General features: G+C 32.5%; 2 protein-coding genes across 11 annotated transcripts in view; both read right to left on the bottom strand.

The window, feature by feature from the left end:
* Positions 1–19,310, bottom strand: part of ANAPC10 (anaphase promoting complex subunit 10) — a 694,704-nt gene that overhangs the window by 232,336 nt on the left and 443,058 nt on the right. The gene's annotated exons all lie outside the window — the stretch shown is intronic.
* The window catches only part of OTUD4 (OTU deubiquitinase 4), a 52,983-nt gene that overhangs the window by 16,393 nt on the left and 17,280 nt on the right, over positions 1–19,310 (bottom strand). The window contains exons 4-13 of the mRNA XM_074229205.1: positions 17,982–18,028; positions 17,306–17,378; positions 16,438–16,519; positions 15,871–16,012; positions 11,891–11,948; positions 11,462–11,579; positions 11,280–11,344; positions 9,133–9,224; positions 6,188–6,312; positions 5,856–6,036 (exon numbers count right to left, since the gene is read on the bottom strand). Of these exons, the coding sequence (XP_074085306.1) occupies positions 5,856–6,036; positions 6,188–6,312; positions 9,133–9,224; positions 11,280–11,344; positions 11,462–11,579; positions 11,891–11,948; positions 15,871–16,012; positions 16,438–16,519; positions 17,306–17,378; positions 17,982–18,028 (983 nt within the window). The remainder of the gene's footprint in view (positions 1–5,855; positions 6,037–6,187; positions 6,313–9,132; positions 9,225–11,279; positions 11,345–11,461; positions 11,580–11,890; positions 11,949–15,870; positions 16,013–16,437; positions 16,520–17,305; positions 17,379–17,981; positions 18,029–19,310) is intronic.

Raw genomic sequence — 19,310 nt, 5'->3', positions numbered from 1 at the left:
TACACATCAAGTACCCATCCTAAAAATATCTTGAAATATGATGTGAATGCTGGTTTATATCTAATTCTGCCAGACTACTTTCCAGTTTTTCCAAAAGTTTTTGTGAAATAGGGGCAATTAGGTGGTTGGTATTACAATAGATTACTGGCCTTGGAATATGGAAGATTCATCTTTCTGAATTCAAATCTGACTTCAGACACTTAATTGGCCATATCTTTGCCAAGAAAACCCCTAAAATGAGGTGATGAAGAGTCAGACACAATTAAATTAACTAAATCACAAAAGTTCTTGTCCCAACAGTTATAGGGTGAGCTTATCAAGCATTGTGATCATTTGCTTCTGTGTATTGGATAGTGAATCTTTTCTCCATTGATCAGTCACCTACTTATCGAGTACCAGATTTTTTGATGATTACCACTCCATTGCGTACAGTTTGCAAACTGCTAGACCACCTTCACTCCACCCCTGGCAGTGATTCCCCCTTAATATTCTTGATCTTTTATTCTTTCTGAAAATTTTTGTAATTTTTTTTTTTAGTTCTGTGGTCATTGTTTTATTGGCATGGCACTGAGAAAGCAAATTAGTTTAATCAGAATTGTCAATTTATTATACTGGTTCTGATTATTTAAAAGCAATAAATCTCCAACAATCTAGATTTTTGCATGAAGAATGTTTTCAAATTTATTGGAATTTCTCTTCTACTGGGTGTTGGTAATATGTTTATGATTTGTGTGGTTTTATTTTTCCCCCCACAACATTACCGAAGTCAATTATTTAGATTAGTTTTTTTGGTTAACTCTAGGATTCTCTAAATAAGCTATCATGTGATTGTTCATTTTCTCCCTATCTATACTTATCACTTCAAATTTTATGCCTTATTAATACTGAAGCTGTCCTGAATTTCTGATATAAACCCAGTTTGGTCACTGCAGACAGATGGATAAATGAATGATCTTTCTGATATTGCTGTAATTTCCTAGATAGCTTTTTCTTTAAATATTTGGGGTCAATAATTATAAGGGAAATTGGCATATACTTCACTCCCTTCTCCCCCACCCCAGTTTTGACTCTTCCTGGTCTATTTATCCAGATGATATTTATGTCATAAATGGAATTTGGTAGGATCACTTCTTTAGTTATTTTTGAAAATATTTTACATAGTACTGGAACTAAAATCTCATTAAATGTTTAATAGAAATCAATTGGAGGGGGAAGCTAAGTGACATGGTAGATAAGAGCACCAGTATACTGAAGTCAGGAGGGCCAGAGTTCAAATTCGGCCAGACACTTAATTGCCTAGCAAGTCGCTTACCCCATTGCCTTAAATGAAAAAAAAAAATTATAAATCCACCAGTCCTGACAGTTTTTTCCCTTAGAAAGTTCATTTATGGGGCCGGCTAGGTGGTGTAGTAGATAAAGCACCAGCCTTGGAGTCAGGAGTACCTGGTTTCAAATCTGGTCTCAGACACTTAATAATTACCTAGCTGTGTGGCCTTGGGCAAGCCATTTAACCCCATTTGCCTTGCAAAAAAAAAAAAGTTCATTTATGGCTTGTTCCTTGTTTTTAAGATAAAAGTATTTAAATATTCTATTTCTTGTTCTGTTCATCTAGACACAATTTCTATTTTTGTAAAAGTTCATTTCAATTAGATTTTCAGTTTTACTGGCATCTAGTTAGATAAAATAGCTCCTAATAATTATTTTATTTCATCTTCATTAGCTGCGAATTCATTTTTGATTTTTGATATTGATAATTTGTTTTTCCTCTTTTTAAAAGATCAAATTAGCCAATCTCCCCATCCCCCCCAAATTCTCACCTCCTAGTTTTATTTATTAGTTCAACTTTTTTTATTAAAGATATTATTTGAGTTTTACAATTTCCCTCCCAATATTACTTCCCTCCCCCCAACCCCCCATGGAAAGCAATCTGTCAGTCTTTACTTTGTTTCCATGTTGTACATTGATACAAATTGAGTGTGATGAGAGAAATCATATTCTTAAGGAAGAGATAACAAGATCAGACAATATAAGATATGTTTTTTTCCTAAATTAAAGGGAATAGTCCTTGAACCTTATTCAAACTCCACCGCTCTTTGGGATACAGATGGCACTCTCCTTTGCAGACAGCCCAAAACTGTTCCCGATTGTTGCACTGATGGGATGAGTGAGTCCTTCAAGGTTGTATTAGTTCAATTTTTTAAAAATTTTATTTTATTAATGTCTACTCTGATTTTCAGGATTTATATTTTTGGTATTTAGGGTTTTTTTAAGTTGTTAATTTTTTCTATTTATTTTCTTAGTTCACTTAGCTCTCTTTTACAGATGTATCCATTTAGAAATAAAATTTTCCCCGTAAGTATTACTTTGGTTGTATCCCAATACTTCTGGCAGATTCTCTCATTGCTATCATCATCTTTAATGAAACTTAGCTCCATAATTTGTTCTTAGACTCACTAATATTTTTAGCATTATTTTGTTGTTCAGTAATTTCAGTTACTATATTACTGTTTGCAAACTCACTGAGGGTTTTCTTGGCAAAATAGTGGAGTGGTTTGCCATTTCCTTTTCCAGCTCATCTGATAGATGTGGATACCAAAGGTGAAGTAACTTGTCCTGGGTCACATAGCTATTAGGCATCTGAAGCCAAATTTGCACTCGTGAAGATGAGTCTTTCTGACACCAGGCCCAGTGTTTTACCCACTTCACTACCTAGGGGCATGCTATTAGGTTGTTTAATTTCCAATCTATGATTTCAAGTTTTTTACTGAATGACTTTTACTGCATTATGATCAGAAAAACATGCATCTGTTTTTCAGTACTTTTGAGATTTTTATGCCCTAATAACATGGTAAAATTGTTTTTTTGATTGTGCCACGCACTGCTGAGAAATAAATATACTACTTTCTATCATATATATATATACACACACATATATATGAACATATATAAATATGAATACAGTTTTTTTTATCTTAACTTCTCTCATTTATTTTTTGGTTAGAGAAGTAGTTTCCCCTAAACTATTGTTTTATTTTCTACTTCCTCCTGCAATCTATTTAACTCTTCCTTTAATAATTTACATGTTAGTTTTTAAAACTTGTTTCATGTTTTTCTTTCTCATGTTTTTTCCCCCTTTAGTTCTGATTCTTCAATATGGTGAACATGATGAAATGTGTATAAGGGTGTAACATATTACATGATGTCATGGGATGCCGAGATGGAAGGAAAGAAAGAAGAAAGAAAAATGTGGAACTCAAAAAATTTACAAAAAGATGAATGTTGAAAAGTACCATTCTAAGTAATTGGAAAAAATAACATTCCAAAAAAATAATTTAAATGCTATGCAGTTGGTGCATATATTCAGTACATGACGGTACCTTTTAGTCAAAATACTTTCCCTGTTTATCTCTCCTAATTAAGTCTGGTTTTTTTGGTCTGATATGATTATCACAGGTTACTTCAGAAAGGTAATAAAATAGCATAAAATTGCCATATTTATGCTTTTCTCATATATTTTGTTTTAATAAAGTTTCTTATAAACAATATATTGTTGAAATATTGTTTCTTATCTACTCTACTATCCTCTCCAATGTTAAGGGATGAGTTTATTCCATTCACATTCACGACTGTACTATTTACTTCAATACTATTCCTTCATACTTATCCTTCTCTTTTAAATGTTTCCTTCAACTCTATGTTCTTTCTTTTTTTAATTTTTGCAAGACATTGGGATTAAGTGATTTGCCCAAGATGACACAGCTAGGTAATTTTTAAGTGTCTAAGGCTCGATTTGAACTCAGGTCCTCCTGACTCCAGGGTTGGTGCTCTATCTACTGTGCCACTTTGCTGCCCCCTCAACTGTATCCTTTAATCTACCTTTCTTCTTTCAAATTCCTCTCTTCTATACAAATACATATTGACAATTATGCTGCTTCTGTGCTTTGTTGTTCTCCTATTCCTTTATAAAATGCATCACCTATTTGCAATCTAACTCATCAATTTGTTACCAGAGAAAGAAGTTTATGCTAAGGTTAAGGAAATATGTTACCCTCGAAAACATATTTTTCTTTCTGAAATACCACTGAGGAACAGAAAAAAATTTGCAATGAAGGGCCAAGTACAGATGTAATGAAAACACATCAGCAGTCACTTTAGCATTTCATTTGTTCTGAGACCAAAAAATGATAATACTCTAGATCAACCGTCAAACACCTCTATTGATTTTTCCTCCCTGCAACTCCCAGACACATCTGAACCAAATTAAAATGTAGTTAGCAAATATTTAAACAAAAACACAACAGAACATAGATATATTAATATGTGGTTTTCTAAGTATTCTAAGTGTGCCTCAATGATCCCTATGTACTCTTAGTGGTCTTTGCTTCTATTTGAATTTGACAACCCTGCTCTATTATTTTAAAAGCAAAGATAATTGAGTTAAAAAATGATAGATTAATGGTACTAACAAGCTTTTGAAGAAAATTTTTAACATTCAAACTTGCCATAGCTGAGAATCATTCCATTGCTAGCATTTCTAACTGTAGTAGGTTTGACAGTTTCATCCTATCACAGTGCTTATAAAATGTTTAGAAAACTATGAATTAGAAGAGGAACCAAAATATTAACACCTAAGATGTGACAATGACCTTGTCATGTACATGGCCAGTCAGAAAATGTTAAACACTATCCAAAATCATAATACATAATTTTTGCCAGACATAAGAAACATTGGATTCAATTGCAAAAAAGTTAATTTTTTTTGTGACTGACTTTTAAAATTATAATTTATAATAGCTCATATTCTGTGTTATAACATACATAATATGAAAACTTGATATATGAATTCTTAGAAAAACAAAACTCACTGGTTTATTTGCAACATTAACCTCAAATCCTTGGAGTCAGATTGTAGGCCTACAAATAGGGCTGTCAAACCTTTCTTTTAAAAGTTCTTATTGGGGCAGCTAGGTGGCACAGTGGTATAGATCACTGGCCATGGAAGTCAGGAGGACCTGAGTTCAAATGTGACCTCAAACACTTAATGACTGCCTAAAATAAATAAAAAATAATTTTTAAAAAATGTTCTTATTGAAACAATAAACAATATATTTTAATTTGCCATTTTAGTGAGAGCTCTGGGATAACTGGGCTTCGTTTATTAAAGAATTTAGTAAATCCCCAGAGTGGGGTGCATAAAAATCACACTGCAGGCTGCTTGCAGGTCATGGCATTTTGGACAACCCTGGTTTACAACACTACATACAGTATGAATCCTTGGCCACACAAACTTATCATGACTGAACTTTAAGTGACATGAGTTTTTATACAAGTTAAAAAAATATTTTTCTCTATTCCATTACCTTTGGCATAGAATGAAGAAAAGCACAGCAAGTGGTAGAGGAAAAAAGACAATCATGCTTTACCACAAAACCTTCTTGCAAGTGGTAAACTACTACTGTATAAACTAATTATAGTGTCCAAAAATAGTTATAGAAATAACATAAAGGATCAATTAAGAATGGATGGTTTTTTATCAAAGACAATTCTAAATAAAGTAATCCACACTCTTAAAATTCCAAAAATTAAATTTGTAAAAATTTAGGTTAATATTTCAAAAGCAAAGAATAATTCAAGAATTTCTATAGCAAAATCGATCAACTATAAAAATGTCAAGAATTTGAATAGAAGAAAAATCTTTTGGGAAAGAAAACTTTTTTCTTATATATCTTACATAATTATTTTAAAAACTGCCACAAAAAGTGAAATTGCCCTCACATTTCAAAATTTTCTAACTATTATATTAGAGGATTTTAAAAAATAACTTATTTTCTCCTTCTTTTGAATGAAAGTTTTACCTTAGACTCTGTGAAGGCCTGCTCTGGTTCTTGTGCTCATGTGAGGGCAACTGAGACTGTAAGCCAGAAGACTGACAGGAATATGCATGCTGTCGATTTCCCACATGCTGGAGTCGAGGAGGTAGTGTTGATGTGGTTTTTATTGACTTATTTGAATTCTTTGGCCCTCTGCAATCTAGGTCTGGACAAAAACCCAAAAGAAAAGGACAAGTAATCAGCAGGAAACTGATGATTCATGGCAGGTTGAAAGAAGAAATGAGGGGAGGGCAAGAAAAGATTAGGGGCAACGGAAGGGCAGGACAGGGCAGGGAAGGGAAGGGGAAGATTCTGACCAGGCTGAAAATGCTGTCCACCAGTGGAAGGTTTCTTCATTTTTTTCCCTGAAGATACCATATTCCAACCTTCTATAGAAGATGCCTGCTGAATAGGTTTGAGACTCTTCAGTGAGGAAGAACGTCTTAGAGGAACAAAAAGAATGAAAATTATGTTATCTAGGTTACTTCAAGTTAGAATATTTAACAGGCAGTGTCTTCACATTTTATTTTTAGATACTATAGAAAAAATTATGAAACTTTAGTTTAATCTGCTGGGTATTCCGGGGTGGTTTAAAGCTAGAAAACTAGCTTAATTTTATTTATTTATTCATTCATTTATTCATTCATTCATTTATTTATTAGGTTTTTGCAAGGCAAATGGGATTAAGTGGCTTGTTCATTCATTTATTAGGTTTTTGCAAGGCAAACGGGGTTAAGTGGCTTGCCCAAGGCCACACAGCTAGGTAATTATTAAGTGTCTGAGACTAGATTTGAACCCAGGTACTCCTGACTCCAAGGCCGGTGCATTATCCACTACGCCACCTAGCCGCCCCAACTAGCTTAATTTTAAATAATGTATATCAGTACAAACCAAGTTAAATAAAATTTCCATAACAAATCAAATTAATATTTCATAGTAAAGTAAAAAATAATATTGGAATGATTAGACAACCACAAAAGTTAATAGCATATTTGTGAGCTTAACTGAGTTGGAGCGAAGTTGAAAAATTGACAATGAGAAAAAAAATTTTAAAAAACAAAAACAAAAAAAGCTAATTATCATTTTGGGGGGCAAGGCAATGGAGCCAAGTGACTTGCCCAAGGTCACACAGCTAGGTAATTATAAAAATGTCTGAGGATTTGAACTCAGGCTCTCCTGACTCCAGGGCTGGTGCTCTATTCACTGTACCACCCAGTTGCCCCAGCTAATACTCATTTTGATGTAGATCACAAATTGTCACAATACACGAATAAATAATCCATAAGTTACTAACTACTAAGTTACAATAAACATTTTTTTATAAGTTTGACAGAGGTGCTGCACTGCCAACAAGAAAATTAGTCACAATTTCTTCTCTCTGAAGTCTAAGTAGTGACACTATTAACTGTACTGTCAGTTTTCAGTCCTATATGATTCTTTGTAATTCCACTTGGGGTTTTCTTGGCAAAGATAACACAGTGGTTTGCCATTTCCTTCTCCAGCTCACTTTTACAGATAAGGAATCTGAGACAAAATAGGGTGAAGTCACTTGTCCAGGGTCACATAGCTAGTGAGGGTATAAGGTCTGTCTCTGAAATCAGAAAGATGAATCTTCTGAATCTAGGTCCAGTACTCTCAAACAGGACGGGTTAGCTATTAGATGTGATTTCATTGGTCTAAGTGAACTCCTGCTGAGAAAACTCCTTCTACCACTATTGACCAATTTCCTTATCTACAACTCAAAAGTCCTATGGAGTTGCCTGGGACACTAAGAAGTTAAAGTGACTTCCCCAAGGTCAACAAAGCCACATTTTTTGGAGGAAGAATGGCATGGATCTGCCAGCTTTCTCTATTACCCTACTCCTCAGGACTTCTTGATAAGCATACACTGTATAGAATATAGGAAGGTACCAATGTTAGATATATCTTTTGCATTTTAGGGCACTCCTATTAAATGTGAATCCAATCGATGAATTCGGCTCATTTTGCCCACACTGAATAGGCTAGTTGTGTAACCAAACATCTCAGTTTCAACACCAGGCAGACATTATTTTGATAAGAATAATTTAAAGATTTTACAAATTGCTTTCTTCATAACATCTCTGAAAACTTCTAAGTGATATGTCCATTTCATAGATGAAAAAACTGAGGGTCAGTAATGTTAAATGGCTAACCCAGAGAGCACAGCAATAATATTAATAAGTACAAGAGTGAGATTCAAATTCCTATCTCTCCTGACTCAAAATCTATGATATGTATATCATGCTAAATTCACTCTGGAAAACAGAACATTCTACAGCTTAAGTTGCAAAAACCACAGCTAGCTGTAGGATAGGAAAAGTCTCACAAAACTAGAACAAATAAATTTTTATACTATGCAAATTTTTTCAAATTGTGCCTTAATATAAAATATATAAAACATCAATTATTTCTCCCATGCAAAGAACAAATACAGATAATTTCACATTTAAGAACAAAAATATTCATGGTACTTAATGGTTTGCCAAATATTTAGATTAGATTATCTCTTTTGATTGTCACATTAGCCCATTTTACAAATAAACAAAGGCTTTAAGTGATTTGTCAGTGGTCACAAAACTAGCAAATGTTAGAAGCATTATCTAAATCTTAAATCTTTCTCAACTCCAAATCCAGTATGTTTTCCTAGGTGTTGAGTCTGATAACACAAGTACATGATACCAGTCAATTTGTAAATGGCTTTATATACCTATAAATTAATAACAAGGTCGTGCATAAAGAAAAATCAGTTTCAAAATTCAAAATTTTTAAAACTTAACTCTGAATAAAGTGAAAAATCATTTGGCAATTTAGAAAGTGAGAATAAACCGTATATTGAACTGTTTATTAATGAAATTTAAACTTCTTTGTTTTAAAGATATACTTATCTCTAACTATTCTAATCTGAAAAATTTGCAGAGCAGTTTGGAAGTAGTTAATTCTTAGAGTAAATACAATTGAAATAGAAAATACAAAAATGTCAATAAATCTGCAGCCATAGATCTATTGCTATCTTCATGGCTAAATATACTTATCTACATAGCTATTTATAGATATTGATACCAAGGGATGTAACTATTGATATCTAAATTACTACCTATAAATATATGAGTATGACTTGCAAAGCAATTGCCCATCTCTACTGTCTTCACTGGGAATGCCTATAACTAATAACTCCCTTACATATATGTATATGAGGCTAAATATCAGAAAAAAATTACTATCACATAAGATCTGAACATACCTCACTCCAAGCTCTTCCACAAACACTGGTCCATTCTCAGAACGTTCTTGAGTTTCTGTATTTTGAAACTTCCCATTGTGATCTAAATTCCCCTGCAGAATAAGAGAAAGAGGACCAAAATTCTTAACTCCTTTAAATGTCCATAAAAAATAGATTTTTAAATTAAAATAATAAATGGCTACTGGGACATCTAAATCTAGCTATGAAGAATCAGAACAAACAAGAATAATTTAAATCATTTACTCAACTGCAAAGCCTATAAAGGAAAAGTATTGAATAAATCACAGCCAGCAATTCAGTTTACATACTACTTTTTTCAAGCAGAAAAGTGTCCCTTTCTACTTAGCTTTCAATAATTAATGTACTGGGAATGGAATTAATCTAAATACAACTTTTTAAGACTTTAATAACCAAATATATATCTGGAGTCATTAAGAATTAAGTTAAAGCAAATCACCCTTGAAAATGTTAATTTAAGTGTATCTTAATTGAAAGACAAATGAAATTCATGATTAAATCAATAACTGATTTTTATTAAAGATACCATTATAATGGGAAAGAAAATTATTTTTTTTTACAATCACACACTTAAGACCTAAATTTTCAATATCATTTCTGTTAAAGTACCATTAACTAAAAACATCATATATATATATATATGTATATATATATATATATATATATATATATATTAAAATTATGGCCTTAAGACTTAATGTTATGAGTCACCTGTCTACCAAATCCAAATAGTAAACTGCTCTATAATGTTCTGTCTTGGAGGAAGAGCTACAGGCCTGGGCTACCAAAAGGGGAAGGGAAATACCCAGTCATATAGCTGGTTTGTGACAGAGAGCACCTGAACTAAGTTCTTCTCACTCCAAGACTAATTCTCTACTCATTAAACCACACCACCATTATTATAGGGTGTTAAATACAAATTGAGAAATTTTGTCAATTCAAAAATATTTTAACTGGTTAATGTCTACTGATAACCAAATAGATTTTACACCTAGTAACCACACTGGCTCCCATCTAAGGCTTTATTCAGTGATTTTTAGAGAAATATTCTTTAAAATTCTTTCTTCGAACACTTCTTGATGGGCAGAGGAAAAAAACCTACTCTATGCCTATAATTTTGTACTCTCTTCTTTAAAATTCCCACTTGTCAGTGTCTTAATCCATTCTCACTAGCTTATTAACAAGGTAGTCTGTGTAAACTGATAAAAGTTTGTTCACCATTGCTAATTGATCAAGCCAAAAAATATCTGTTTCAACCTGATCCATCACTTCTGCAAAAGTTAACTGATATATTGCATCATAAATTCTCTGAAATTTACATTTATTACGTTTCTTAAATATTCCGTTTAAAATAATTTGTCTTCACAATGTTATTGTGCAAATCATTTTGGTTCTGCTGACTTCACTGTACATTAATTTATACAAATCTTTCCTCCAGGTTTCTGTACAAATGGATTCTTTTTCTCTTTCTCTGGTCCTTTGGGGAATCTAGAATAGCAATATTTCCATTGGTTAAAAGGGGTGTGTGTGTGTGTACATACTTACATATGTAAGTACACACCCCCCCCACACACCCCTTGTACTATCCCTTTTGGGCACAGTTCCAGATTGTTTTCCAAAATGGATAGAACAATTCGAAGCTTAATAATAGAGCAATGTACCTTTTCCCACACTCCCTTCAACACATGTCCCTTTTTCTTTTATTGGAAATTTGTTTTCTAGGTGTTTTTTTTTTGACAATGCAATGGGGTTAAGTGGCTTGCCCAAGGCCACACAGCTAGGAACTTATTAAGTGTCTGAGGCCAGATTTGAACTCAGGTACTCCCGACTCCAGGGCCAGTGCTCTATCCACTGTTGCCACCTAGCTGCCCCTTGTGCACCACCTAGCCGCCCTGAGACATTTTTTTAAGAGACAAGAAAATGAAATTTTATGTGCTAGCTATAATACAAGAATTTTCTCATTTTGCAAACTTGCATTCATTTAATTCACAGAAATCTATTTAATACTTTCAAGATATTAATGTATGCATAAAAAGATCTAAACTCCAAAATCAAGCTATAAGAAACAGTTTTCTTAAAACCAGTAACTTAATAATCTTGAGGATTACCCTCGCTTCCTGATCACTTACTCTGCATTTATCTCCAACTGCATATTGCAAGCCAGCAGCAATGGAATAATCACGTTTTTGCTGAGCTAGGGGGAAAAATGAAGCAAACGTAAGTAATTTATAATTTTTTCTGCTTAAAATGCAAATTAAGAACTTTTTTAAAAAATCACCTACTGTTCTTATATGCAATTTGATATTCTCACCTTGTTTAGACTGCAGCCAAATTTCATATTCTACATTTCTGTAAACAGTTGGGTTGAGTGACTTGAGGACCTTTCTTGATATAGGAAGGCAAGCAGATTTCCCATTGTTCTTCAGATGCTGAACAAACAATACAAATACATGAAACATTGAAATATATTCTCATATAACTTCTAGATCTAATTCCCAAAATAAAAAATAAGAGTTCAATGAAGAGTAAAGCTCATTAATTGAGGAAATCACACATAAAATTTTAAATAGTAAAAGGACATTAAACAAAATGAACTTAATGATTAAAGTTCAAAAGATCAAGCCACCAATTTTATAAAGTTATTATTGTAAAGTTACCACAGGAGAAAAATGAAAGGTTAAAAATTTGTATGCTTTTGCAAACTAGCTAAATGAAAAAAGTTAAAACCATAAAAATATACCTGATTGCCTGACAGAGACTTAAATCCATTCATATCATTAACTGTGGTAGCTTTACCCCTACAAAGAATACAATCATAATTAGGATTCTGCAAATAACAGCATTCACAAAGTTCAGAAGCTTGCATTCTATTGAACCCAAAATGTTATTTCTTTACAATAATGAAAACTTCCAGTGTATTTCTTTCTCAGTAAATGATTCTCAGCTCCCCCCCCCCCCCCCGCAATGTTGTTGGGCTTATCAAAGTGATTGTCTTACTAACATCTAAAGCTTTCTAAGTTCAGATTTTCATTCTCAGGAAAATGATGCTGCTCAATCACCAGCAAGAAAATGCAAACAAAATAATTTGGTAGAGATAACAATAAAAAACTAACACAAGGAGCTTTATTAAAATGTGCAGCTTATACCATTATCAATTAAATACCATAATAAAAAAATTATCTTTATAGGAAAAGGAATTTCATGCCACTATAACAATCCATTTAGTTCAAACACTTACTTGATACATGAAAAATCCCTTTACAATCAAAAGATTTGGCAGAGTTCTTTCGGTTTTGCTTAGACAGATTTTGCCTTATATCTAAAATAACTAGTTTGACTTCATCCCTTTATTCATGGATGTAGTAGCAAGGCAGCTCAATGGCCTGGAATCTGGAAAACTCGAGTTCAAATTCAGGCTCAGATATTTTCTCACTGTATCACCCCCAGGCAAATCACTTAACCCATTCATCTCAATTTCCTCAGGTATAAAATAGCCCTAATATTAGCAGCTCCCTTTCAGGTCTGTACAGAAGATTGTAAAGCACTTAGTATCTGCTCTAGGTTAGTTATTAATACCATCATTAGACAATCGTAAGACATATAATGTTGCCCCAACTTCAGTGCCCTTCAAAAAGTTAAGGAAAAATGAAAATCTGAGAATTTTAAAACAATAAGTTATATACAAAGCAATACCTGCATTATGTAAGAAATGGTAATATCAGAAAAATTAATGGTACTAAAATTCAATACCATTATTATCAGTCTCTGGTCTAAGATAAGTTACAGAATTAACTTAAAACTCAACTGAATGATTTATTGGTTACACATCTAATTGAATAATGATATATGCAACATAACTGCGAAGCAATGAAATTTCAACAATAGAAAAATACTTTGAAGATGGCAGCCTGAAATAGAGGCAAGACCAGAATGTACCACCACCCCCCCACATCTACTCCAGAAAATCCTGTAAGTTTGCATAACGAGTAAGAAATCCAATAAGAAATATGGAGACCTCTTCCTCCCTGCGAACTGCACTAAAAGTCAACCGTTAAGAGCAGTAGAGGACAGAGGGTACAAAACCCCAATTCAGGAAGTAAAGCTGGAAGAATACATCAAAAACTAACTGGATAAAAAAATTTATTGCAAATCTAAGAGAAAACAAAATTTCTTTTTGAAAATGATTTGATGGCTTATTTAAAGAACCTTAAGAATCTTATTAGAATAAGAACCGATTATTTAACAACTGCTGGGAAAGCTGGACAGTGTCCAAGGAGAAATTAGGTATAGACCAACACATCTCACATCATCCACCAACAAAAAGTAACATCAAAAAGAAGAAAGTATCTGTCAGATCTTGGATAGAGAAAATGTTTATGACTAGTAAACCAAAGAAACAGTGGATCAAACAAGGTAAAAGGGACAATTCTAATCACATAAAATTTAAAAGTTTTGCACAAATAAAAATAATTCAGCTATAATCAGAAGAGAAATAATACAAGAATTTTTTCCCCACTTAAGTTTCTATGGTCTCATTTTAAGATAAACATGAGAGCCATTCCCCATTTTATATATGGTCGAAGAATATGATAAAGAAATACAAGCTTTGACTGACAAAGTGGATCAGAAAAAATGAAATGACAAATTCTAGAAGTGCTATGAGAAAATGGGTATATTAATAATCATTGTTAGTGAAGCCGTGAATTGGTCTAGACATATGGGAAAGCAATCTGGAGCTGTATCCAAAAGGCTATTAAAGTCTGTGTGTACGCATAAGTATGTGTACACAAAAACATGTATAAGCTTGTGGAGCATACAATTTTATGTGTGCAGATATATATATACCCACACTATGCATGTGTGTGTACGCAAATTACATACAAACGGTATGTGCATGCGTGATACACACCCATGTGTGTTCACATATGATATACATTCCTACTAATATCCCCTTTGACCTAGTGAAATATTAATTCTCTACTCCAAAGAGATCAAAGAAAGAGGAAAAGGTCCTGTGTGTACAAAAACATCTGTCATGGCATATGGCATATCAGTGTGAAGGGATATAAATAGTATTGCAAGAAATGATGAATTTCAGAGATGCCTAGAAAGACTTGTATGAACTTATGCAGAGTAAAGTGAATTTAAATGATTTATATAAAATTATGAAGACAAATAACTTTCTAAAACAATTTGATAAATACAAATTCCAGAGGAATCATGATGAAATATACCACCAATCTCCTGACAGAGGGATGATGGACTCAGAGCAAAGATTAAGACCTATTTCCTTTTCGGATATGACCAATGCAGGAATTTGTTTTGTTTGGGTAGACACCAAAGAAGTCTGGGGTGCTTAAAAAGTAAAAATCATAATAAACTAAAATAAGATCAGAAAACAAAGGAAAGTAACAACTTGGTACCCAATAGAAGTAAAAGCACAGCCAAGGAAAGGATAACTGCTGGGAAATACATAGGAAGCGCTTTGCAAAAATGGACTTACAGATTTTTCACTTTTCCCCCTACAATTTCTATTGGTCAAGTTTGATACTATTCAAAATAACTGTGAGAAACCAAATATACTAATACACCATAGCTAGAGTTGTAGATTTTTGGTGAATTATAAAAATCAATTTAGAATTACATGAGAATGGTGGAGGAAGGGAGATTAGAAAAATGTGGAACTCAAAAGCTTGTAAATGGATGAATGTCGAAAGCTATCTTTGCATGTAATTGGAAAAAATAAAAGCGTTGTTGAAAAAAAAAAGAATTACACGAGAACAAGTTATCAAACCTTATATACCCTTTAATCCCTCCCTCCAGGGCTTATATCCCATGGCCATCAATGACTAGCTCCATATAAGGAAAAATATCCCTAGTAGCATTTTTTTTTTTTGCAATAAGCTAGAAACTATTCAAGCGGTGCATGGAGAAAACCCAAATCATGGTAAAAGAGTTTTAACAGAGTATGACTGTACTACAAAGAATGTCAGAGATTCATATGAACTGATAGAGAATCAAGAAACCTGAAATACAGGATATATCTACATTATATGATGTTCACATTGAATTAAATTTGACAAATATATTAAATTGACTTTTTATTAGTAAGTTGACTAAAGAATTTTTTTAAAATTAGGGGGAAAAAATCAGATGGTACCAGACTACTGAATTTGGAGTCTTAGCATCTGGATTCAAATGTCAATTCAGTCATCTGATCTTAGCCAAGACCCTTAATATTTTTGAGTTCTAATCCATAAAATTAGGTAGTTAGAAAAGGTAATCTATAAAGTTGTTTCCAGTTCTATGATGAAATTTGATCCCATGGGCCAGAACATTATACACAAAGACTACAGTAATGTAAATGAAGACCTCCAGAGAACAATAGAAATCAGATTAAACACTATGATAAATACCTATTTCAAAAGACTAATTTGGAACATCTTTCCTCTTAGTAGAGGGGTGAACTTCAAATGAGGAATGTTGTGGTCAATTCCAAAGTTTTAAATTCAAGATGCATTACTGTGAAGTGTCTGTGGTGTCAATGAACTATTAGCAAATTAAAAGGATCCAACTTAATAGAATTAATTATCCATAGACTAAAAAAAACCCTAATTCTTGATAAAGCATGTAAATTCCTAGCTAACATCAGTGACGATGTTATTCTCTATAGAATAAACTAGTTATAAAATTAGTATTTATGTCCAAAGTGGTTCTTACTTGCAACTCTCTTCCTCTGAATCTGATATTTCATTGTTAGCAATATTTTCTTCAACTACTTCAACAGAGGGCTCTAGCCCCATCAGGATTTTGCTAACATCAGTATTAAATACCTTCTCATAGAGCAATTCATAAAGGAGAGCTGCAATTGAAAAACAGAGAAATGTATTAGAATATTAATTTTGGTTATTTTATTTTACAAGTACAAACCTATCCCCAAGAATCAGTGGGAAATGGAGAGGTCCCAAAATGATTTTAGTCTATTAGCACAACAAAGATTTCAACTTCATTTCCACCTGCCTCTTCCAGAATAAGCTCACTGAAACTCTTCCATTCAAACCACCCAAATCAAAAACACGGTAAAAATGAACGATGAACCCCTCTCTTGCTCTAGGAAAAAGTATTTATTCAGATAATCTCAGACCTAATTTTGTAGAAAATGAGTATAGCATTCCATAATCTGTGATAACTGTTTCATTTCTTTAGAATGAAGGTTTTATACTTTGCCTACCTTATTATTTCATATAAAATACTTCTCTGGTATTATCTAAAGCAGTTAATACTTACACTGGCACATAGCAGAACTGTCTTTATACTTTATGGGATAGACGATATCATAATGATTCCCATTTGAAAAACAGAGTAATACCTGATAAGGGAAAAAATACAGTTTGGCAGTTATTTGCAATAGTGTGATCCAACAATGAATAACTTCATAATAAAGTTAATTATTTGTTTGCAAAGGTAATTCAAAAACATTTTTGCTTCCAACAGTAGCACCTAAAATTTTACATAGAAAAAGTTCAGAGCACTAGCTGTTTTGAGCGCTAGAAATTCTCCATAATGGCAGTATTTAAATTGATTTACTTTTAACTATATTATTAAGCATTAATGGATTTATATAAAGCAAAGTTGGTCAACATAATAAAATCATCACATCAAATAAAAATGTCACAGAAAAGGATTTTATTTTTAAAACACCAATTTCCTCTATATCCCTGACCATTTCCCTAATCAAAATTTGAGTTTACCAGAACACGGTATAAGCATAGCTTTTATCTCTATATATCTGTAATTTTTATAATTTATATAAGTTGAACATATTTTTAATAGAATCTATCAAGCACTCTTTTATGAAAAGTTTCATATTCAAATAATTTTAGGACAACTGTAGTATTCACTCTTTACATACAAACATCCTAATACATTCAGACAGAGCTAATCAATAGCAGTATCTTTCTGGATTTAAAATGAACATTAATGCTCTCAGTGTAATTCAAATGAAATAAGATGTTACATAAATCTTATCACCCATATATTGATATCTCTCAAAAGTTAATTATAGAAAAAAAAATGCCACACTTGGAAATTTTAGGCTATATTTGAATAGCTCCCTTCCTTAATTGTCTGAAAGAGTATTTGGAAAAAGTTGTACCTTTTCAGGGAAATTATTTTCAGTTACATGAGAAGGAGCAGCATTTGGTTCCTGATAAATTACAAAATCTTTCCTGAAATTTAAAAAACAAAGATTAGAAAACTTCAGAAATATCCATTTTAAGGAAAATACTTTAAAGGAATCAGGCTTTATAAAAATATAAATTTTCCATATTTCAAAAATAGTAGGGGGGGTGGAAATTAAAAAAAAAATAGAAAAAAACTCCTGACTCCTTAAATATAGTACAAAAAGGGAATGCAATTTTTTTAAGCTGAAACACATGAAGCCAATGTAAAAAGCAGGAGGGAGAAGAGAAATTATCCTTCACACTTAAAAGTAGGTCAAGACACAATCAAATTAAGAGAATATTCAGTGCATCTCCTTTCTTATAACATAAGACTACTATTTGCTCTGGATACATGGGAAGATATCTAGAAAATTTCTGATTTGTTCCTTTAAAAAAAATTTTTAACTTTCAATTTTAAAACTGATAAATTTACATTTGAAAGTGGTTTACAATTTTAATGACATGAATAAATGTACTCTATGGCTAACTGTAAAATGGTTTTGCTCATTTAACATTTTGAAATATGACGAAATTATTCTCCCTTTTTTCTTCATGCAACTATTTTTATATTAAGTGATTTAGTATTCGTTTAGAATAAAAATATGTTACCTGTACATAAGAGAAAGGGCACTTATTTCCACTTGTCCAACCCATTCCTGTTTTAGAGAAAGAGTTTATTTATAAGTTTTATATTTTTATTTTACCTTTGGTCAATCCACCCTCCCTACTTCTTTAGTTCATCCATGGATAACATGAAATCCTTACCCATCAATAGTCAGGAGACAACAATTCTTGACCTGACAAGTTGGTGACAAGGAGATTGCCCGATTCCTCCCTCAGCCACATAGTAAACAAAACAATCTCAACTTCTCTCAAGATTAGCTTCACATCAAAGGTAGGTTAGAAAAACCACAAGAAAACAGTAACTTCAAGAGCCAATCTAAATACCCTCCAAATCCCTAAATAATTTAATGCAGCCTTCTATCCACACTTGCAAAAGCTGTGTGTGTGTGTGTGTGTGTGTATTTTACAATTTCATTAGGATAATCATAATGCCAATACCTTGCATTAGCATTATGAAGTACTTCTGTATGTGCTTTTATGCATTATTTTTTACATACTTATTTGATCCTCGTAATGATGCCAAAGAATAGGTAGAATAGATAATTACCCTATTTTTCAAGAATGAAAACTAAGACTCACAAAGGCTAAGTCAGTTGTCAAATATCCTACAATTAATAATAAATGGTAGTATAGATATTCAAACCCAGGTCTTATACCCTTAAGTCCAGTATAATTTCCACTAAATAATTACAATAGAATAAATTGCCCAAAGGACCTCCTCTTTACAATCAGTCAAACACTCTCCCATCCTTAAGTGCAAAATGTGTACAAAACATTTACTTTAAAAGAAATAAGGAATCAGAGAAGAAAAAAGATCATTTATATACAGCAAAAAACAACTCCCAGACCTATATACAACATAGTGATCCTGAGGTCCCATCTATCTGGCTCATTAAAAATAGACTTTTACCTCTAGGAAAAGGATGGTATAGTAAAGTGGATAGAAAGCCAGACACAGAGAGTTAAAAGGGGAAAAAAAAAAACCCCTAGCAGCAAGTTTCTCAAAACTTTTATATCCAAGTAATACAAGGAAATTACTAAAGTTGACAAGAATAAGTAAAAGCCATTCCCAAACATGATCAGTCATGATTCTGGAGATCTGATGAGAAAATATGCTCAGTATTTCTGGAAAGGGAGATGAAGTCAAGATGCAGAATAAGACATACATTTTGGACATAGACAACTAACTTTATTGTGTTGCTTGATTTATTACTCCCCCCCCTTTTCAAAAAAATGGGACAAAGAGGGAAGGGGGAAATATTAACTGAAAAATTAAATTAAATTTTAAAAAAGAAAGTCAACCTCAAAGTCAGT

This window comes from Macrotis lagotis, chromosome 3 (genome assembly GCF_037893015.1).
Source record: "Macrotis lagotis isolate mMagLag1 chromosome 3, bilby.v1.9.chrom.fasta, whole genome shotgun sequence".
In the NCBI taxonomy this organism is placed as follows: domain Eukaryota; kingdom Metazoa; phylum Chordata; class Mammalia; order Peramelemorphia; family Peramelidae; genus Macrotis; species Macrotis lagotis.
The sequence above is the reverse complement of the archived record's forward strand: the minus strand, read 5'-3'. Positions and strand labels throughout refer to the sequence as shown.